The sequence below is a fragment of the Tiliqua scincoides genome, chromosome 4 (genome assembly GCF_035046505.1).
Source record: "Tiliqua scincoides isolate rTilSci1 chromosome 4, rTilSci1.hap2, whole genome shotgun sequence".
Lineage (NCBI taxonomy): Eukaryota > Metazoa > Chordata > Lepidosauria > Squamata > Scincidae > Tiliqua > Tiliqua scincoides.
Genome location: NC_089824.1, coordinates 42,478,035 through 42,501,554, shown reverse-complemented (window position 1 = coordinate 42,501,554; position 23,520 = coordinate 42,478,035). Strand labels below are relative to the sequence as shown.

The window sequence follows — 23,520 nt, the reverse complement described above, 5'->3', positions numbered from 1 at the left end:
CCCTAGTTTCTTACGATGGAGAATCACCAGACTTTAAGTTGTTCTGTTGTGCAGTAGATTGAAAAAGTAAATGAGGTGAAAAAATGCAGGGAAAAATATTTTCCACTGTGTTAGCATTTATTAGAATCTTTAACTGAGATACATGTTTTGTTGTTTTAGGCTAGTTTTGTTGCATCTGGTAACAGAACAGACATTTCTTTGGATGACCCTAACTTCTGGCAGAAATGGGCAAAAAAAGCCGAGCTGGATATTGATGCCTTAAATGGAAGGGTGAGAGGTTTGAATCATCCATTTCATTCACATTGCTAGAATAAAACATTTTTTAAAACAGTGCTCTTTTACTCTTTCCTTCTTTTAATTTTTTTAGAACAATTTAGTTATAGATACTCCAAGGGTAAGAAAGCAAACTAGACTGTACAGTGCAGTCAAAGAAGATGAACTAATGGAATTTTCAGACCTGGAAAGTGATTCTGAAGAAAAGCCCAGTATAAAACCCCGAAGGCCACAGGACAAATCCCAGGGCTATGCAAGGAGTGAATGTTTTAGGGTAGAAAAGAATCTGTTGGTTTATGGGTAAGTAGATGTGCTTGAATGGCTATGCACAGTATTTGTAGTAGACATGTCTTTTGGTTAATATTGTTAGTAACTTACAGTGGGCATATACAATTGTATTTCTGCATATACAGAGACTTCATGCCAGTGCCTTGTATGCACAAGGAACTCACATTGTTAAGCCAAAGGCTATTGCATGAACACATGGATCACTATTCCTGTTATGATGAACTATGACAGAACTTGGCTTGTACATGAGACTGGATTGCAATGACAGTGTTATAATTAGCAGTTTAAACGTATTACACCCAGATTTTCCATTTAAAATTGTCAATATGGTTCTCTCAATGCAGAAGCTGCAACTGGCTTAATGTGCAATTGTATGACCTCAAAAGTTCTAATTAAATACTAATCCATAGTATGAGCATTTGGGCCTATAGAATGAAAGACAACATTGCCATTGCCATCTTTCATGTTCTTTAAAATTTTGCCTCTTGTCATTGTCATACGGAAGGTCTGGTGACTCCTAATACATATAGAAAAATTAAATAAGTTTTAATCTTTGTGGGGAAATGAGTAAGAAAAGTATTTTTTTTAGTGTTTCAGCACCATTTGTATTTCAGCTCAGTAAATTCCTGTTTCTGTGAAACAGGAGTACTTACACATCTAAAGTAATAACCCAAATGACTTATTGTCTTGACTTCAGTTTGATTCATCTTGCCAATGAGGTGAGATTAAGAGCTTATGTTTAAACTTTACTATTATAAAATTGTGTACAGTTATTAAAACTTGGATTACAGGATCAGATTGATCTCAAAATCTCAGGGCTGCAGAAATTACTCTGGGATAGAATTTCATATTCATTGCCTGCCAGAACCATTAGTGTTAAAACATGTGTATTTTATTATTTCCAGTTTAGTTAAATTGTGGCTTTTACGAGCAGTGAACTTACTGCCTGCTTAGTAAAATAAATATTCTTAACTCTTTTGAGCTAGAAGCTAGATTCCCTGACATGACCTTAAATTCATAATCCATTTAGTTCTTACACAGTACCTCCCAGTCTACCTAGAATGCAGGAGTTAATGTTAGTATACAAATCCAGAACTGGATTCCTATTTTGTATATTTTTTTTTCTTGTAGATGGGGGCGGTGGACTGATATCCTTTCACATGGGCGCTATAAACGTCAGCTAACAGAACAAGATGTGGAGACCATCTGTCGGACTATCCTTGTGTATTGTCTTAATCATTACAAAGGGGATGAAAACATCAAAAGTTTTATCTGGGATCTGATCACTCCAACTGCAGATGGACAAACAAGAGCCTTGGTTAACCATTCTGGTATGTTCTGCATATTGCTATTTCACTTGACTCTGTAGCAGTCACAGTGCAGTGGGCTTTCTGCATCTGCTGGGATTTGATTCTGTGACCCACTATGGATGGCAATATCCATGGATGGTCAAGCCCCATTTAAAAAAAAATAGTGTTTCCTACCTTAGGTTTTGACCTGGTGTGTAAAGTTTCGTGCAAGCTGCAGCTTCATAGGGCAGCATCAGGCGCTCCCAGAAACCGCTTCTGAGTTGCACTGAGGCCTGTGACCTGCTCATTGGCTCTGGTATGCCCCTGAATGCATCATGGAAATATTTCCCAAACTGCATTGTGAAGCAGTATGGGAAACAATTCCCTGAGCAGGTCGCAGACTTCAGCGTGACACAGTGTTCCCACAGTGTTGCACCATCTGTGGTTGGTTGAACCCATGGATGCCGAGCCCATGAATAAGGAGGGCCAACTGTACATAGTTCTATAGACTATTGTTGGGTTATTTTGTCAGACTTTGCAAGTTAAGTCAGGCTTGGGCAGTAGTTCTCTGAGTTACATCTTAAAAACATTTATTTGCTATTGCTGGTTATCTTTGATCAGCAGGTATCCTTGAAATACCTTCTCAGTCACCCTAAATCAGAGATTCCCAAAGTATACACTGTGGCGTACCCACAGGGCAGCCGCGCAGCATGGCCTCTTTCCCCAGTTTGCTAGGCCAACATCGGGCAAAATCTTATGCAGATAGTGTGAGATCTTGCACTATAATCATGTAGTGTTGGCCCAGTGAGCTTGCAAGAAGAGGCCATGCCATGCAGCACCCCTGTGAGTACAAAGGGTGCTACAGACCCAGTGAGTTTGGGAACCACTGCCCTAAATGATGTATATTAGTGTCTTCACATGGCATTTTGCTGCCAAAGGGACCTGTCCAACAATTCATCTTGACCACTTATGTAAATAATTCCATAGAAATAGAGAGGATCACACTGGTCTCTTCATAGCTAGACAAAACTTCCTAGAGTAAAACAATATTACCACGTTGTCAATATTGTAAGATTATTTTGTACATTTTAGATAGCTATGTTTTTAAAATGTATGAAGGAAACAAATAACAAGTGTATTAAAATCATCTACTCTAGAAGCCCTAATTATACTTCTTGTAGGTGTCGCTTTTTGTTTACCCATGAATAGCTGAAATTACTGCTGTTTTTTTTTTCCTCTGTTGCACAAAGTACTCTTTCTAAACATACGTGGTACAGTGGGTGATGTTGACTTAAAAGTAGACAACCCAGATTCAAACTTTATCTCAAATGTGAAGCTCACTGGTTTGATTTAGGCAAGTCTTTGCTAGCCCAAGCTGCTACACAGGGTTGTTGCAAACCTACAATGCTGCTGTAAACTTCTTGGAGGAATGGTAAGAGGCAGATATTTGGCATCATCCTGCTAAACTTAAGCACTCTTAAATCCTTTAAACCAGTGCTTCCCAAACTCCCTGGACTCGCGACCTTCATTTTGCTGCAAAGGCAGCGCTCGAACCCAGAAGTAAGTGCCGATCATGTGATGGCGTCACCAGCCACTTACTTCTGTGTTGGGAGGCTGAAAGGACCCTAAAAATAGCTGTAAGACCAGAGTGGGTGGAAGGGCTTATTCAGATGTGCAGTTTTCGCACACAGCAGCCCTGTCTACTGCGTCGAGCCTCCTGACACAATTTTTAGGTTTGTGCTGTGGTCTCACTGCCAAGCTGTGGGCCTCCTGCAATGCCCCAGGGAGTGCGTTGCAACGTCCCAGGGTGTCACAACACACAGATTGGGAACCACTGCAATTAAGCACATACAACCTGTGAGGTCAATTTTTTCTTTCACTGACTCAACACCCCATTGTGTTGATTCTGCACTGAGGAAAAAAAATCAGAATGGTTCACCAAAGTAACACAAATTCCTCTATAATGAATTCTGCATACATAACGCAAAATATGAAAATTTGCATTATTTCTCCTATCATATTTAATTCTTCAATTTTGTAATTTTGCTTAACTTATTCAGGAAAGTGAAAAGCTATCCAGGGCACTGAATCCCCTGCCCTTTGACCATTGGAAATCTTCAGCTTGCTTCTCATATTTGCTAGGCATTGGCCATTTGTTTTCAAACATATTTTCGCAAATGTTTAAAAATATAATGAAAATTGCCACTCTGGAAACTGAACTGTGGCACCAGCACAGACTATAACATGCCCATGCTTCAGTCCTGCTATTCAATACATGTTTCAGGAAGTCAATGTGGGCAGACTTTCATATAGCTGCAAGATTGTCAAGAGTCAATGGGTTGAAAGAAGCCTGTGCGAAAGTCATTTCATAGGCAGATGTCCCCCTCTGACATGTTAATGCTTCCTGCTGAGAAATCATGCATGTGTTTTTCTTAGGCTTGTCTGCTCCAGTGCCCAGGGGAAGAAAAGGCAAAAAAGTAAAAACTCAGAGTTCACAACCAGTGCTACAGAATGCTGACTGGCTAGCAACTTGTAACCCAGACGCTTTGTTTCAGGAAGACAGCTATAAGAAACACCTCAAGCATCACTGTAATAAGTAAGTTTTCTTAATCCCATTATGGTTTTCAAAATTACCTGGACAGAATCCTAAACACCATGTTCTAGGTCAAGTAGTTGGCTGGGCAATTGCATTTATTTGTGGTATATCGCTAGTCAAAATTTGACTAGGCTATTTGATAGCAAGTTTTTCCTGTGTGATTAGTTCTAATTAGGCTTTCCAAAAAGGCAGTTCTAGTTTTATCACTAAAGGGGTATTGATAACTACAAGATTTTAGGCCTTGTTTCTCAACACTTCTTACTGCGTCTCCTGTTTCCTCTAACCAAAATTAGCTTTATGTTATATCTACTCCAACTTCTAACAATGTTGGGAATGATAGCATAATGGCAGCCTTAGGAGCATGGCTCTTCCATGCATTCCACTTGTATCTAAATTGCTGTCCTTATTCTGTCTAGCCATCATTCATATTTAGTAAGTGATATCCATCATAAGAAGAGTCCTGCTGGATCAGGCCCAGGGCCCATCTAGTCCAGCTTCCTATATTTCTCAGCGGCCCACCAGATGCCTCAGGAAGCAAACACAAGACCACAAGAAACTTGCATCTTGCTGCCACCTCCTTGCATCTAGCATTCTATTTATGCTCACACCCCCAGCAAAGACACCAGCTTGCAATTGGGTTTAACTTGTGCTACTTTATTAACACAGTGACCAATTTTTAATGCATGAAACCTACTGAATATACCTTCCCTTCCTCGCCAGTCTGGGGTAGGTGAAAAAACTGCCATCCACGGCCAATTTGAATAACAGAAAAAATTCCTACCCAGCTCTCATAATGAGCGACCAGCTAATCTCAGACTGTACATACCCATCATATCTTGTAACCTGTGAGGGAGTTTTCCTAGCAAGCATTCCTAGTAGATTTGTGGTATCCCATGGGGGGGGCACTTAAAATCCCACCTTTAGATACTATTAGCACAGTGACAGGGTCTATTTTGGAGTAAGAGAAGACAGATATCAGCATGTAAAAACTATTTGGTGTTAATTCATTTGAGTGTTATAGCTTGTTATAACTGATGAAACCTGTGTGGCATTCATCCTTTCACACTACTCAAAGGAAGTATTAAACTATGTCACATGTATTTGGTGCTATAGGAAAGGAATAGAGACAGGCTGCAGTCTTAACCCTTATTTGAAAACAGAAAAACCCCATGTTTGTTGTTTAGTGGGATAACAGATTACCTCAGATTTTGTGATGTTTATACCTGAGCCCAAGAAAAATAGTATCTCAAAGAAAAAGTCAGTACACCCACATTTTGTTTTACACAGGGCAATGTTTTTGAAAAGCAGTACATATTTCAAAAATGCATAAGATTAAAATATTTTTGCCATAAGAATGTATGTAAATAGTATAGTTTAAGGGAAAGTCATATAACTCTACATCACATAATAAAATAGTTCATTTATGTCTGCCATTCTTCATTTACCTTACTCATTAATAAAGAAAAAAACAGTGAAGACATAATAAACATTATTTAAAATCTCTTTTTGAATGGAAATGCTAACGCATTGACAACTGTCAACTTCTGCTTCCCAAGATGGCATAGGTGGAGGGCTGAGGAGAGAGGCAACTGGGAATGCGTGAAATACAGCAACTCAGATGGAACACACAAAGCAAAAATGCCTTATAAGGAAACTGAGAGAGCACAGAGCTGCTGCTTATTGCTTTCCTGATTAGACTAGTTCGGGCCCACTTCTTCAGCCCAAGGAGCCAGATCATCCCCAGTCAGTGAGGCCTAGTGAGCACTCTGCACGAAATGGCAGTATTCTCTGCTTTCACATAAGTTGCTTGCCGGGTCAAAAGCAATATCTCACATGGTGCTATTCACTCATCAGGTGCCCTCTGCAAAATTCAGAGCATGCCCAGGAGACTGAAAGCAGTGAGGGTTAGGCAAAAGGAAGCATCACTGTTAAACTTTCTGCCCATTTGGCCAGCACTACTGGTGGTGGATGGGGCGTAAAAAGCAAGGTCAAATGTGGCTATAGGCTGCCCTTTGGCAATCTCTGTGCTAGATAACCATTACTATTTCAGGTACTTTTGGATAAACTTTTCCATGTATACATTTGTTTGAATATCGTTTGTTTAAATCATCATTGGGAATGAAAGAGAAATTGTATTTAGTAACATGAATTTGATCTTTGACTATGAATATGTGGTTATGGCTCCTAAAGGGTTCGATAGTATTTTCTACTATAAATCTGAATGGCAATGTCATCTCGAAGATGAGATCCAGACAGGTAAAATAGTAGATTTGGCAAAAGTTATCTTTAAAAATATCTTTTGGAAACACTGACTTTTCTCCATTCTCAGAAGCAGAAATTTGTATAATCTAACAAGCCTGACATTCCATATTGGGGGTTTATTGTAAGGTAGTAAAACCAGATTTTATATCTCGTTTATTCCTACAACTTCTGATGTGCTTCCAAAAATGGTATTAAGGCAGCAGCTGAGGAAATTTTATGAGATAATGAAGCAGAACAGTTACTGAAAGCCATCTGCTCAGTTGTTTACAAACTTGCTTCAATACTTCAGAGGCAGTGGTAGAGTACGTGTCTAAACTTCACAAGCTGCACTAGGTAGAACTAAATGAAATGCGCCTGGGTTGGGCTGAGCTCGATCCCTCTCTGTGCAGTCTAAGCGGTTGCCAGGCAGGCCTGTTGGAAGCCAGCAGAAAGCACCACACAGAGGTGATTATGTGCCACCATCTGTCACGCTTCAAGCCTACCATACAGCATGGCTAATCAGCCTTGGCAGGATGATGGATGAACAGCAGCAGCTGCCAAAAGCCACTGTTGGCAAACAGTCCTGAAGTTAAGAACTTTTTCCCCCCTCTCTGCTTTCCTCTCCAGGGTCCTGCTGCGTGTCCGCATGCTGTACTATCTGAGGCAAGAAGTTATAGGGGACCAGGCTGACAAGATCTTAGAGGGTGCTGACTCAAGGTTAGTGAAAATGCAGGCTTATGTGTTGCTTTGTGCTCAGTATAATATATTTATTTTTAATTGGAGGAATGTAAAGTTTTAGCAGCTGCATATCTGTATTCAAGCCATTTTATTTGTCAGTGCATGCCTTGATTCTTTGGTAAGGGTGCATATTTGAAGGGGGGTGATAAGAATTGTTCATTTCATTGAGGAAAAATTCAATATAAACTGCCTTGATAGAATAGGTAAAATTCAAATATTAGAGGAAAATATTTTGAACCTGGGCAAAAAAATGTTGATAACATTTGAAACAATTATTTATAGCTATGTTTACTCTGTCCAGGCATCTTAACAACTTCTCTAATTGAAATTTGCCCTTGTATCTCTTAGCATGAATGCATTTAAATGTGATATCTAATCCTTCAAAAATATTTCCAAATATGTAACCCCTTTTATAGTGAGGTAGATATCTGGATTCCTGAGCCATTTCATGCTGAAGTTCCTACAGACTGGTGGGATAAGGAAGCAGATAAATCCCTTTTAATTGGAGTGTTCAAACATGGTAAGTGATGTCTCACTTTGAGCAGAACTCCTTGGTAGAGCTTTCTGTGTATACCAATATTCAGTCATAATATTAGCAAGGATAGTTCCAAAGAACTGTTGGCGCCTGTCTCCTTTTTCTCCTTCTGCATTTTAAAAAAATCTAATTTGAGTTGTAAATATCAGATGCTGTTTTTAAATGTTTGCAGAACATTTCAGAAGAAAACATTACTTTCTTGGCTGTAAATAACACAAAACCATATTTGTTTAAATAATAGCCAAGTAGTATTATAGATCTCCATAAACTCTGCTTCCAGCACTGTTTCACTTGCTAACTCTGCCAGCCAGTGTCAAAGTGGACGGTGGGCTTAACCTCTGCTATTAATCTGTACAAGTGCCTCCTGGGCTTTGTTCCAAGCAATATTTCACAAATGTCAGTGCTGAGAACTCCCGGCTCCCTTGAGTGGGATGCAGCCTTGTTAACTTTGAAAGGCTGGGGATGCAGAGCTGGCATGATATATACAGTGAGCAATTCCTGATTATAATCCCAATTCTCTGGAGGTTGCAGAGGTATTCTCAGCAGCCCAGCCTGACTAAAGGGGAGAATGATGGCTTATAAAACCTTTCATGATTACAGTTTGGCTTGAGGCTCTACAGCAGTTAAGGACAGTGTGTTGTAGTACAAATCCTAATTGAATTGTGCTGTTCTGCCTATGTACAGCAGCTCTGTTGTGTGGGCTCAGCTGAGGCAAGTCTGGTCTAAAAATCATTTTCCTGCCGTGCACTGTTGGGATCTGCCATTTTCCATCTAGTCAACTTGGGCAGTAAAAAAAAGCAAACAGCGGTTTGAAAACGATGGAGGGAACAGTGTCATCTTACTGACATGCATCATCCTAAACCAAATAAGACAGGTTTGCTGGCCTTACGTATTTGCCCACATAGGCATTTCCAAGCGAAAGTGCAGGTTTCAATAGGGCCAGTGCTACTTAATAGGAAAGTGGGTGGGGGGTGTGTTACACTTAACTGGTCAAAGGGATATAAACAAGAACCTTTCTGTCTTTCTGGAGCATGGATATTGCTCTGCTCTTTCCTCCTCGAGTGCTTGCTTTCTCACTTTCACACACCATTTTTCTTACTTTGTCACAACTGTATGTCACATTCTTCTAGGTTACTGAAAGAAGCTATTTCTAGAAATGTGATTTCCTAAGTTGCACATCAGTATAAAAATATCATTTCTAACACAGCCATTTTGCTTTAATACTTGTGCGTGCTTGATGTTCTTTCTCTCTGGGTGCAGGCTATGAGAAGTACAATTCGATGAGAGCAGACTCTACTCTGTGTTTTCTGGAACGCGTTGGTATGCCTGATGCCAAGGCCATAGCTGCTGAACAGAGAGGGACAGATATGTTAACAGATGGTGGTGATGGGTAAGAAGGACATTATAAAAATTTAATAAACTTTACAACATTATCATATATACTGGCCTGGCTTCACCTATTGCATTAAGTTTTGAGGATTCTGAGAGGCAATGCCTCATTTTTGTAACAGTGTTTCAAGCTAATATTTATGTAGAAGCAATTAAATTAAAAATTGAAATTCATTTTAATGGATATATAATTAGACAGTAATAGGTATTGGTTTGCTTCTTTGGCATTTTCTTTATCTGTCATTTATCATTGCCCCTCATGATACTGGAAATAAAGTGTCAGGAGGGATATGCACTCAGGGGCTTATGGTTGTTTTTCTGCTTTGTGTTTCATATAGGGGTGACTTTGACAGGGAGGATGAAGATCCAGAATATAAACCAACCAGGGTACCATTCAAGGATGAAATTGATGTAAGAATCTCAGCATGTTAATATAGTTATATATTTGTATTGACATGCCATATTTAGATAAATGTTAATGTAGCAATTATAAGATTTATTATCTCATACGTAATAAGGGTTGTGTAATAAGTTGTGTAACTCCAAGTTCTGAAGTTTTTGGAAGGTTACTTGAAAGTGCAAATCTGGAATGACTCTCTTCTTTTTCAAAGGAATTTGCAAACTCTCCTTCTGACAAGGAAGAATCAATGGAAATCCACACAAGTAAGTTATGTAAAAGCCATGGAGAGGAGGAAGTGAAAAGGGATTTTACTAATACAAATATTTAGAGTATTAGGGCCGTTAGGGCCAGTTATTTTTTTGATAAGTTTCATTTCTGATATTCTTAAAGTTACACTTTTGGGTTTTACATCTTTTTAACAATCATTTGGTACTTGAAAATATTTATACTACATATGTGCCTTGTTTTGATTGAGATTTACTGTATGTAGTGCAGAACCCAAGTTATAACCAATTTAGGGAGAAATTGGCATGTTTGAGATAATATTCAAAGTAGCAGAGCATTTTTGAGGCATTCTTTTCTCCTTGCTATAGTTGCTTGTTTGGGGGGGGGGGAGTAGTCAGATATATCGCAAATTATAATTTGTCTATAATCATGAATGCCTAAAATCAGGCTTACTAATCTCTTCTAGGCAAGCATAATGAAAGCAATGCTGATTTTGGCCAACTCTACTGGCCTAACACTTCAACCCTAACTACCCGGTTGCGCCGCCTCATTACTGCCTATCAGCGCAGCTATAAAAGGCAACAAATGAGGCAAGAGGCACTAATGAAGACTGACCGGCGTCGGCGGCGACCTCGTGAAGAAGTGAGAGCACTAGAAGCTGAAAGAGAAGCTATAATAACGGAAAAACGTCAAAAGTAAGTTCCTTCAAGTTTCCTTCCTGTAGAAATGAGTGTCTGCTGCCAAGCAACCAATTTTCATTGAAATGGAACCTAGTATCTGACATTGAATTGGGATGCGTAAATGCTAAAAAGTGTTCTGACATACTAATCTCTTCTTTTTCCAGATGGACAAGAAGAGAGGAAGCAGATTTTTATCGTGTTGTGTCTACCTTTGGGGTTATTTTTGACCCTGTAAAGCAACAGTTTGATTGGAACCAGTTCAGAGCCTTTGCCAGACTTGATAAGAAGTCTGATGAAAGTTTAGAGAAATACTTCAGTTGTTTTGTAGCTATGTGCAGGCGAGTGTGCCGAATGCCTGCCAAGCCAGATGAAGGTAGGTTCACTGAATGTCATAACTTTGGGTACATGACAACACAAAGATATTGGCGATTTAAAAAAAATACAAGTACAGAGCAGTGTTTCTCAAACTGTGGGTTGGGACCCACTAGGTGGGTCGCAAGCCAATTTCAGGTGGGTCCCCATTCATTTCAATATTTTATTTTTAATATATTAGACTTGAATGTTACTGCATTTTGGGGAGTGTTACAGACCTGTACTTTTAACAATCTATTATGTATATTCTTTTAATGGTGATAGTAAATGAGACTTACTCCCGGGTAAGTGTGGGTAGGATTGCAGCCTAAGATTGTTAAAAATGTTCCTGCTTGATGATGTCACTTCCAGTCATGACATCACTTCCAGTGGGTCCTGACAGATTCTCATTCTAAAAAGTGGGTCCTGGTGCAAAATGTGTGAGAACCACTGGATTAATGTACATTAATGGACACTATAATGCCCATTACCCTTTTGCACTCTTTCAGCTTCTCTGTTTGCATATACACACCCATTCACATTATTAACCCATAATTCAGTAGATGAATGATACATATTTCATGTTCATTTTCACACACACAGTTAACCAACTTTGTTGTAGTTCCATCTACCTCCTTGCCTCTATATCTATTCCCTGTAGTACACAATCCTAATCCTGACATTTTTCAAAACTTTGGGCAGTTGGAATGTTCATAAACATCAGAAAACACCTGAGCAGTTGAGATGAGATCTTGTGGGCTCTTGCAAAAGAGTTTTGGATAACTTCAGTCAGTGTTTACCACAGCCTTTTTTCATTGGATTTATATGACATTTGTGCAAGTTTGCACAACATGGATGCAATTATTTTTGGACCATATATCTATGGCGGTTCCACTCCCCAACCCACGCCCTGCCCCACGAATACCAGGAATCTGCAGATCCAGGGACACTCTTTAACAAGGTAGAGAAAGGGAAAAGAAATTTCACATGGTTTCACAGCGAAACCGTGTGAAAACAGGCAGTCTTCTGAGCTGCCAGCAGCTTCTTCCTGGTCATGCCAAGGCTTTTTCCTTCACTCATTGTCACCCCAGAATGCATTGTCACCCCAGAATCCTCCTAACCGAGGAGTTAAGTCAGATAGAGGTTAAAAGAGAAGATGTTTCAGACCTCATTGATAAATTAAAGATCAATAAGTCACTGGGCCCTGATGGCATACACCCAAGGGTTATTAAGGAATTGAAGAATGAAGTTGCAGATCTCTTGACTAAGGTATGCAACTTGTCCCTCAAAACGGCCACGGTACCAGAAGATTGGAGGATAGCAAATGTCACGCCTATTTTTAAAAAGGGAAAGAGGGGGGACCCGGGAAACTATAGGCCGGTCAGCCTAACATCCATACCGGGTAAGATGGTGGAATGCCTCATCAAAGATAGGATCTCAAAACACATAGACGAACAGGCCTTGCTGAGGGAGAGTCAGCATGGCTTCTGTAAGGGTAAGTCTTGCCTCACGAACCTTATAGAATTCTTTGAAAAGGTCAACAGGCATGTGGATGCGGGAGAACCCGTGGACATTATATATCTGGACTTTCAGAAGGCGTTTGACACGGTCCCTCACCAAAGGCTACTGAAAAAACTCCACAGTCAGGGAATTAGAGGACAGGTCCTCTCCTGGATTGAGAACTGGTTGGAGGCCAGGAAGCAGAGAGTGGGTGTCAATGGGCAATTTTCACAATGGAGAGAGGTGAAAAGCGGTGTGCCCCAAGGATCTGTCCTGGGACCGGTGCTTTTCAACCTCTTCATAAATGACCTGGAGACAGGGTTGAGCAGTGAAGTGGCTAAGTTTGCAGATGACACCAAACTTTTCCGAGTGGTAAAGACCAGAAGTGATTGTGAGGAGCTCCAGAAGGATCTCTCCAGACTGGCAGAATGGGCTGCAAAATGGCAGATGCGCTTCAATGTCGGTAAGTGTAAAGTCATGCACATTGGGGCAAAAAATCAAAACTTTAGATATAGGCTGATGGGTTCTGAGCTGTCTGTGACAGATCAGGAGAGAGATCTTGGGGTGGTGGTGGACAGGTCGATGAAAGTGTCCACCCAATGTGCGGCAGCAGTGAAGAAGGCCAATTCTATGCTTGGGAGCATTAGGAAGGGTATTGAGAACAAAACGGTTAGTATTATAATGCCGTTGTACAAATCTATGGTAAGGCCACACCTGGAGTATTGTGTCCAGTTCTGGTCGCCGCATCTCAAAAAAGACATAGTGGAAATGGAAAAGGTGCAAAAGAGAGCGACTAAGATGATTACGGGGCTGGGGCACCTTCCTTATGAGGAAAGGCTACGGCGTTTGGGCCTCTTCAGCCTAGAAAAGAGACGCTTGAGGGGGGACATGATTGAGACATACAAAATTATGGAGGGGATGGACAGAGTGGATAGGGAGATGCTCTTTACACTCTCACATAATACCAGAACCAGGGGACATCCACTAAAATTGAGTGTTGGGCGGGTTAGGACAGACAAAAGAAAATATTTCTTTACTCAGCGCGTGGTCGGTCTGTGGAACTCCTTGCCACAGGATGTGGTGCTGGCGTCTAGCCTAGACGCCTTTAAAAGGGGATTGGACGAGTTTCTGGAGGAAAAATCCGTTATGGGGTACAAGCCATGATGAGTATGCGCAACCTCCTGATTTTAGGAATGGGTTAAGTCAGAATGCCAGATGTAGGGGAGAGCACCAGGATGAGGTCTCTTGTTATCCGGTGTGCTCCCTGGGGCATTTGGTGGGCCGCTGTGAGATACAGGAAGCTGGACTAGATGGGCCTATGGCCTGATCCAGTGGGGCTGTTCTTATGTTCTTATGTTCTTATTGTGATTTTTACTATATTTGGCAAAGCTATTTTTGGCTTCCATACCCTTTTAAAGGGTGTTCCCCGTATCCACTGAACTGTGGATAATTGAAACCGTGGGTGCTCGATCAGCAGATACTTGGGTACACCTGTATAGTATAATGTATTTTGGCCTTCCTAATATCTACATATCTATTTTTCTCCCTACAGAACCCCCTGATCTTTCCACTGTGATCGAACCTATCACTGAGGAACGTGCTTCCCGAACTTTATATCGCATAGAGCTCTTGCGGAAAGTCCGAGAGCAGGTTCTCCATCACCCTCAATTGGCAGAGAGGCTAAAACTGTGCCAGCCGAGTTTAGATTTGCCTGAGTGGTGGGAGTGTGGCAAACATGACAAAGATTTATTGATTGGTGCTGCTAAGCATGGAGTCAGCAGGACAGATTATCACATCCTGAATGACCCGGAACTCTCTTTTCTTGATTGTCATAAAAACTTTGCTCAAAACAGAGGTGGAAGTAATCTGAATACTGTATCTTTGTTAAGTTCACTGGGTGTTTGCTGCAGTCAAACAACTTCCATTGTTCAATCCACACCAGCACAAGAGGAAAAGTCTGCAGAACAAGCTGAAATGAAACTGGAAGGACCTGAGAAAACATCAGCCAAAGAGAAGTCTGATAGTAAAGAGGAGGAAGAGGCAACAGATGTCACAGTAAATGATAAGGAAGAATGTGATGCTGAGCCTGGTCCTGTTAAATGTGAAATAAAGGAAATGGAGTTGAATACAGAAGTAGACCCCAAATCTATTTCTGAGAAAGGTTCAGAAGATGATGAAGAGGAAAAACTTGATGATGATGACAAATCAGAAGAGTCCTCACAACCAGAAGGTAATTGTGAAGAAAATAGGAATTGATGACTACGTGACTATTGATAACAATGTGACTATACTTGACAGCCAGACCTGTGCAACTCTTCTACCAGGGAGGCCCTTACTGAACTGGAAACAAAGGGGGTCCATCTTGTACTGGATATTAATCTTTCTCAAGTTTGAGATTTTGCTGATTTAGGATTGCAGGAATTTAATGTTTGTTTTTAAACTTTCTTTCCATATTGACCTGTTGGGTAAGGAATCCCCTGCATGTCTGCTCAGAAAACCTAGTAGCTTGTAGAAAATTATAGGTTAGTTCACTCAGAGTGCTGGCTAGGCTTACTTCGCCTTCTTATTGCTCTCTGAGAACTGAGTACATCATAGAGTACACACAGCATTGTTCTTTAGCTATACGTTGCAAGGAGAGATCAGTAATAGTGGGCAAGAGTTTCCCAGAACACACTTTGGAAACTTCTGTAGTTGATTCTAACATGCAAGAGAGATTGACAACACAGTTAATGGTTTCATAAGCAGCACTGCCTCACATCTAAATTTTTAGATAATCTTGCAGGAAGAAAAAATTAATAATATGCTATTTCTAAATAAAAAATCTGTTTACTTAATAAGGATATTTTTCTAAAAAAAATTGAGTGTTATTTCATAACAAATTTTTAAAAAATTTATTTTCCTGAAAGTACTCTCCATCTTAAAAAATATGGGAGTCCCAACAACTGTAGTCTTGTATTAAGCCATTTCTGCTCAATGTTGCATATACACAACAGGAACCAAATGTGTAAACCTGTGGGCAGGGCAAAAATAGGTTAATGGTTTCCAAAACATAGGTTTCCAAATTGGGTGTCACAATGCCCCAGCCCAGTGGGAACCAGCCACTACCTCCTTAAGGGGGTGGTGATGTGTGATGACATAACTGTGGTCATGGCACTTCCACGAACATGCTACTGTTGCTGTGAAAAAGCAGTTTTTCATGTATCAAATCAAAAACCTATATTAGCATTATAAAACACAATCAGGCAGTATACTCAAGTAACTTAGAATGTTGGCCCGCACACTCATGCAGTCTTGTTCTGTCTCAAACTGTGCTTCTGTACTATCTGGTTTTTAAAAAATGTTGCCTTCTCCATGACACCTTGCTCTCCTTATAGACAAAATATGCCTGATTTTATCCTGATCTGATCACTTCCCCATTTGACAACACAGTCTAAGTATTTCTTGCATAGTTTCTTGTAAAATGGGCAGTACAAAATCATATAGGAGAGTGCTCTACACCACCCAAGAACAGCACATCTTGCAATATAGTATCCTGTTGAATCTCCCATACAGTACACGCCATATAGCACTTGGGAGATTATTTTGGCATTGAACACCGCTAGAACTACCAGTACATAATGATTACCTCTGTTGTAACAGAAGCAGGTAATAGCTTGCTCCAATAACCTGGTATTATTTATAACCGCATTACAGTGCGGGATCCAGGAATATTTGTAATAAAAATGGATTTTTATTACAATTTGAATTTGAATTGTAGTATTTGAATTGTTTTACCTGTTCTATCTTACTTCCTTCCTTCCTTCCTTCCTTCCTTCAAAGTTCCAATTGAATAATTTCCATGTTTTAGCAAAGACCATGATTTTAGATTTGCTGTAATTCAGTTGCAGATTATTATTAGTTAAATACTCCGCACATCTATTGATCAGACATTTGAAGCCTATGTGCATTTGAGATAAAATAACCACATCATCAGCATAAAGCAGTATCGGGACATGAATTGACCACAGTTTGGGGGAGTGCCCCTCCATTCCCTCTTAAGTGGGGGCTAGATCATTTACAAAAAGATTGAATAATGTTGGGGATAATAAGTATCCCTGTTTTACACCCATTTGTTGAAATTTGCTCTGACACTGCCCCACCTAGGAGCATTTGACCTGACGTGCTGCATTGGAATACAGATTTCTGGTAAGAAAAAGCAGTCTTTTGTCCATCCCCAGATTATAAAGTTTATCCCAGAGCACTGTCCTATCCACTGAATCAAATGTGCCCTTGAGGTTTAAGAAGGCCGCAAACAACTTGGCTGTGGCTTTCTTCACCTGTGTATAGATGAGGTGCAACAAAACAAGGCAGTCGTCTAACTTTGAGTTGCGTTGCCTGAGGCCTACTTGTTCAGCCCCCAGTAATGCCAGTTCCCTGCTACGTAAGTTAAATTTAATAGGTTCTTCACATAAAATTTACAAATAGTGGATAATAGGCTAATAGGTCTTTAACTGGTGAGTAATGTATAATCTCCTTTGTAAATAGGGGCAACTATTGCATTAGCCCAAGATTTCAGCATAAGGCCAGTTCTATCTGCCATTGTAAAAATAGGGGCCAAAAGCGAGGCCCACCAGTCTGGGTCAGATTTTAATTAAATCAGGCATCAGACTCAGGCACTTTTTACATATCATGGGTAATGTCAGCCCTCTGGGAGGGTGCAGGAAGTGGCCCCCTCTGCTGGCCTCCCCCATGCCGCAGAATGGCTTCCTGATGCTATCGTGACTCACTTCTGGTTTCATAATGAAAACCAGAAATGGGTCACAATCGTGTCAGGGAGCTGTTCTGGGACCAAAAAAAACCTTTTTACAGTGGTGGCACAATTCCAGAGGGGCTGAAGCCACCTCAAATATTTACAGTGGTTCCAACTTCCAAATAAAGTTTGGAAACCTCTGCCTTTAGGAAATTACTGTTCTGTGGTCTTAACTAGCAGGTAAAGTTATGGGACTGCAGTACAGCAATCTTAGAGATTACCCTTACACACACGCACACACACTCCTCGACCTTACCTTTTTTGCTGTTTGCTGCCTTCCACTTGTTCCCAGCCAGCTCTTGAAACAAACAGGCTGGGTGGAGAATCCCAGGAGTGGAATCTTTTTCCGTTCCCAGCATGGTTTGCTTCAGCATGGACAGGGAGAACAAGCAGGAGATGGCAGTGGAGGTAGAGATGAGCTGCTGTTGTCCCAATTGTCATCTTACTGAAAACTACTGGAAATAAAATTGAAGTGCTGATTGAATGGCTGGGTGAGCAATGGGCTGAAATGTGTTCAGCAAACTTGTATGTACAAAATCCCACTTGACTCTTTGGAATTCACCATCAATCAAAAACCTTTTGGATCCTTGCATCAGGAGTGAAAAGTAGTACAGTATGAACAGAAACAAGGAGCCATTGCTCCTTGGAAATACATGGAAAATTCATTCCTGTTGAGTCCATTACAACTACAGTGATTTTCTAAATAATACTTGTTGCACTTTTTAATTTTGATAGTTCTACTTCTCAGTCATGAGTTGTCCACTTTTGTAGCTAATTGATTGATATTTCTCAGCAGGAATGATTTCTCAGGGTAAGAATTTTGATGAAGAAAGCAATGCATCCTTGAGTACTGCAAGGGATGAAACACGTGATGGGTTTTATTTGGAAGACGGAGATCCATCAGTAGCACAGCTGCTTCATGAAAGAACATTTGCTTTTTCCTTTTGGCCTAAGGTTGGTTCAGCATGGCACTTGTTACCTTAATGTTGAAAAATTGAAAAAATCTAAAGTAACTACATAATGCAGAATTTCTCAAACTGCAATGCAGGGCCCTTGGGGGGGGGGCCTGTCCCATTGTGTTGACTTGCCTTTCCTCTACTGCTACAGAGCAAATAGTAGCAGTCCTGTGGGAATTCATTCATAGGCAAGCTCCTTAAAGCTGGCAACTCTCCCATTCTCCATAGCAGGACTGGCACAAGACCTCCTGTTACCTGAGGTGGCATGCCAAATGCTGCCTTTGCCCTTATGTGGGGGTGTTTCAGCCTCTACTCCTCCCACCGTCTGGATTTGTAAAACAGAGGGATTGTGCAGAAGAGAAAGAATGGAGAAATGATCATACTGTAGCTCACCACTCTCCTCTCCATCACAGTTCCAGTAGTGAAGTGCTTAGGCAGTGATAAGTGTCCCCCACCAAACCGCTGCCTCATGCAGCCATTTCAGTTGACCACAAAATGGGTCAGTCCTGCTCCATAGAAGTGGAAAAGTTTAGCGACACTGGCACAATGCATATCGCTAAGGGAATCTACAAAATAAAAATATCAAACCATATGGAAAAGTGAAAAGAATGACTGGCATTATGGAAACTCTTTTAATGTATATTTCTTTGTTGAAATAAAAATGAGCTATTGTGCTGATAGGAAAGATAAGATCCAGGGAGCTAGCTTTTTGGGGGCTGAAGAAAGTTGAAAAAATGCCCTAGGCTTGTGTGGGCCAGTCCATTTTGTATGTAGTCAAATAGTAATTGTACTTGGTTTTGTAAACATAAGTAACTTTGCTAGACAAGAGATTATCCTGCAGATTATATTTTGTGCAAGAGTTTAAAACAATTGTTTTAATGGGCCAAGTAGTTAAAACTGTGCAGTAATGAATGTACAATTTCTGTATACATCTCAGTTCGTGGTTTCAGAGGGTGCTAGAGAGAGAACTAAAGTAGTAATAGTCTTAAGCTTCCTAATCACCATAACAGGGCCATCTGGTTTAGGGGGGAAAAAACCCTTCCTATAATAGGCTTATTCCTGGGGAAAGCAGGCAGCCGGCTGCAGCTGCTGAAGTCTGCCTAGTGGCTTTTACACTGTTCTGCAGTTCAGGAAACTGAAGGATGATCCTCTTCTGTATTCAATAGCTAATTTTTTTAATGTTGATCATTTTAAAATATATATTTAATTAAAAATATTTTTAGCACTCCTTTCCACACAATATGTTTAAGGCGTAGTAATCAGTATGTAACAATTTAAGTGAATCAGTATAAAACAACAATATAAAGCAATTACTGAAACAAACAAGCAGCCAACCAAAACTCACATGTTAAAGATACAAAAAAAAAACATGGTGTCATCAGCCAACATCTCAGGCATCTAAAGGATAGGAGTTGAGTGCCCAGCAAATATTTCTGGGAAAGGTATTCCTCTCCCTGGAAGGGGGGAAGATACACTATTAAGTAGTGAAATTGAAAAGCAAATAATTTATATTAAGCATTTCCTGAAAAGCACCAAAGATAACTGTCTTATTAGGTTTCCTCTTATGTGTGCAGTAATATTCATTTTGTATTTGCTTATATTCTAAGTGGGCTAAACTGTAATTAGAATTTTTTAATGTACATGCTTCAATGGAACCTGAAGCGATAATGGGCGTGGAATGAAAATTGACATTTATTAGATGTCCCTAGGTTGGTGCCCGTTTAATAACATTGAACTTTATTAATAGTGACACTAATGAGGAACCACTTCCTGGGACAGAATTACAGATGCAGCCTGTTGGCTCTGACAAACCCAAGGCAAAGATGTTGAGTTACAAGTAGTGTACCACTACTGCTTAAGCATAAGTTAAGCTTTACTATGCAAGCAGTAGGAAGAGCTCAGAAAATGTGTGTCAGATGGTTCGTGTATTTTGGCTGCAAAAGGCTCACGTTTCTTGCTGTTCTTATTAATTTAAAAGACAAGTGTGTGTTCTTCACGATCGCTTTGCATGAGGCATGATTTCAAGGTAACATGTGACATTTTTCTGACCTGGAGTTTCAGTTGCTTTACTTCAGTTGTCAGGCTATAGAGGCTGCTGTATGGAAGTGTGTGGCTTGACTAAGCTCAACTGGCTATTTTCATGTGACATTCTTTATGTATTTTCCTTTCTGCAGGATCGAGTAATGATCAACCGATTAGACAACATCTGTGAAGCAGTGTTGAAAGGGAAGTGGCCAGTAAATAGACGCCAGATGTTTGATTTCCAGGGGCTTATACCTGGGTATACACCAACAACTGTGGACAGCCCGATACAAAAAAGGAGCTTTGCAGAGCTTTCCATGGTTGGTCAAGCCAACATCAGTGGCAATGAAGATATCACCGTCTCTCCTCAGCTTTCCAAGGCACGTTTTATATGAGGGAAATCATAGAGTTATTTAGATTTGCTTTTAAAAGAAATAAAATGAGGGCTGTTTGGTGCAAATAACTGTAAAGGTCAAAACAGAAGCAGAGAAAGGACACATAGTTACAAATACAGCTGAGGGGTGAGAAAGATCTTCAGTAGTTTTCATGTCAAATTTGTCGAGTAAAATGCGTATATTTAAAGTAAAGCAACTGACAGTCCAATTCTAACCTGCACTGGCATAGCAAGGCCGCAGCTGGAGGTCTGCACAGGGTAAGGGGACTTTTGACTCCTTACATTGGGTAAAGCCCCAGCCTGCTCAGTGGGGCTTCTTGGATCTGTGCCAGTTGCAAATCCAGGGAGCCCTATATAAGGCTGGCAGACCCAGGAGGGGGGTTACAGTGGAGGCCTCCTCTCCCAATCCCCTGCCTCGTGTTCCACCCTTCACTGCCACCACTTGGCGCTTCTCTTACCTCTTGCCACCAGTCACTCCATTGGATACAGAGCCTGGATGCCGAGCTGACTGGTTGGCACGGGCCTTTCTACCCACACTGCTTGCTCCAGCGTAGTCACAGATGTGCTTTATGGCATGTTTATGACACTCTAGGCTGGGTCAGCAGCCACTGCGCCAGCAGAGGCCAACTATAGAATTGTGTCGTGAATCTCACAAAGTGTAACCAGTTGAGTTTGTGCCAGCATCATTTTAACTACTTTCACCTTCTTTTAAATGTACTGTAAAGTGAAAATGTGCTGCAAAAAAGGAAACGTAATTTTATTTCTACTAATGTGATGTGTTGTTTGTCCTTAGGAAGATGCACTCAATTTATCAGTTCCACGTCAGAGGAGGAGGAGGAGGAGGAAGATTGAAATTGAGGCTGAAAGGGCAGCTAAGAGGAGAAATCTCATGGAAATGGTTGCCCAGTTGCGGGAGTCGCAGGTTGTCTCTGAAAATGGACAAGAAAAAATTGTAGACTTATCAAAGGCCTCACGAGAGGCAACAAGTTCTACCTCAACTTTTTCAGCTGTTCCTTCAAAGTTTCTATTACCTAATGTTTCCACACCAGTGTCTGATGCCTTTAAAACTCAGATGGAGCTGCTACAAGCAGGTCTTTCACGCACACCCACAAGGCATCTACTAAATGGTTCTTTAATTGATGTAGAACCACCCATGAAAAGGAGGAGAGGAAGAAGGAAAAATGTAGAAGGGCTTGATCTGTTATTTATGAGCAACAAGAGAGCATCATTGACAGCAGTAAGAAGACTTTTTCTTTGACATTAATTCCTTATTATATATTATGTGAGCCTCATCACCAAAAGTGGTATTTTCATTCCAGTTATAAAAGTTTATATTGTTCATTCCCTCCTTACTCCAGTGGAAAAAAAATTCTGGCCAATAGAAGGTGTTAGAAATATCTATATAAAATATTTTATACTTAACGTCTTAAGAGTGAAAATAGCTCTGGAAGAAGTGGGTTTTCCATTTTAGTTCATCATGAGGATCCTTTCTGAGCAGGAATGGTGGTTTAGTAGCTAAGAGACAGACAGCCCAATCCTGAGCTGCCTAGCACGTGAGGCTGCAGCAGCACCGAAAATGGCTGCCGCTGCATCCAGCACAACCCAGGCAGCTGCCGCCACCTCCTTGGGAGAAAGCAACTTTTATAAGGCGGTAAGGTGAGTAGCCCCGCAATGGGGCTACTTGATTCTATGGTGACCCAGGGGTTGGCATAGAATTTAGAGCCTCCATGTCAGGCGGACGGCCTACCTCCCGTCCGGTTCCCTCACCTGGCATGCCTCCTCCCTGCCTCTCTCCGCCTCCCCCACAACCCCACCTACCTGTCCGCTGCCCAGCGGTCCACACAGCCACCAAGCGGCAGAGCTCCAGTTCTCCACTGGCACTAGCCCAGCCCCGGCTAGCGCTTGGCTAGCACAAATGTTAGGGCCTACAAACATGCCTTAAAGCACATTTGCTACAGTGCACACCGGCAGCAAGTCAGCATGCACTCTTTAGGATTGGGTCCTGAGGGCCCAACCAAAGTTTTACTCTGTGATGCAGTGGTTCAAGTGCAACCTCCACTGCATCCAGCATGGGAAATAAACTTGTGAAGGTCTCCCTTAGGAAAGGGAACATTCGGCCCCTTCCCCTGGTGTAAAGCTCAGCAACCACTATAGGGCTACTTGGGTTCTCACCAGCAAAATTGCTGATTCAAGTTGGAACAGCCTCACGTCAGGAAGTCAGGCTAGGGAAGGGAAATGGGATACTGCATTAGCCACTGTTGCCATTCCTGCCCCTCTCCCAGGCCTTATTCACCCGCCCTTCCCATCTCCATTCTGCCCTTCCCCCACCACTCTGCTGGCCCGCAGAGCACCGGCCTCCAGCTAATGCCTGCAGGCCTTTTTGACAGCATGAGAAATCCTTACAGCACATTTGCAGCAATGTATGCACACGTCGTGCTGATAGTACCTGGTTTATGGTTGGGCTGTGAGGTACTAAGCATAAAGTTCCCATCTGAATTTTGCCTCTATTGTGAATTTGCTTTGACTTTCTCGGCCTCAACCCTCTGTGACCCAAATTTACTAAGGTTGTTTTAAGGAATAATAACAAGCAAATGTATTTTGAACACTATAATCTTTTTACAAATAGCAATTTTGATTATTGTTAGTTAAAGCATAGTATTTATGAATAATATATTTAAATACTGCTTTTCAAAAAATAGTTCATAAAGAGGTTTGCACATCAAAAGAAATCTTAATTTTTAAAAAAGACACGACAATGACCACGAGAAGACATACTGCCCTGCAGAGAATAGGAAATGCAGGTCTTTTATTATGCATTGCTGAAAGAAGGTGAGAGGCTCAGGGCGCAATCCTA

General features: G+C 41.0%; 1 protein-coding gene across 2 annotated transcripts in view; it reads left to right on the top strand.

Annotated features, from left to right (window-relative positions):
- The window catches only part of CHD7 (chromodomain helicase DNA binding protein 7), a 203,079-nt gene that overhangs the window by 173,299 nt on the left and 6,260 nt on the right, over positions 1-23,520 (top strand). The window contains exons 21-35 of one of the 2 annotated variants that reach the window (XM_066625985.1): positions 160-270; positions 368-573; positions 1,693-1,892; positions 4,287-4,446; positions 7,315-7,404; positions 7,842-7,945; positions 9,221-9,350; positions 9,688-9,760; positions 9,961-10,012; positions 10,441-10,669; positions 10,819-11,027; positions 14,058-14,735; positions 18,088-18,248; positions 20,425-20,652; positions 21,460-21,903. In XM_066625985.1, the coding sequence (XP_066482082.1) occupies positions 160-270; positions 368-573; positions 1,693-1,892; positions 4,287-4,446; positions 7,315-7,404; positions 7,842-7,945; positions 9,221-9,350; positions 9,688-9,760; positions 9,961-10,012; positions 10,441-10,669; positions 10,819-11,027; positions 14,058-14,735; positions 18,088-18,248; positions 20,425-20,652; positions 21,460-21,903 (3,075 nt within the window). The remainder of the gene's footprint in view (positions 1-159; positions 271-367; positions 574-1,692; positions 1,893-4,286; positions 4,447-7,314; positions 7,405-7,841; positions 7,946-9,220; positions 9,351-9,687; positions 9,761-9,960; positions 10,013-10,440; positions 10,670-10,818; positions 11,028-14,057; positions 14,736-18,087; positions 18,249-20,424; positions 20,653-21,459; positions 21,904-23,520) is intronic. The other variant, XM_066625986.1, reaches the window with a different exon arrangement.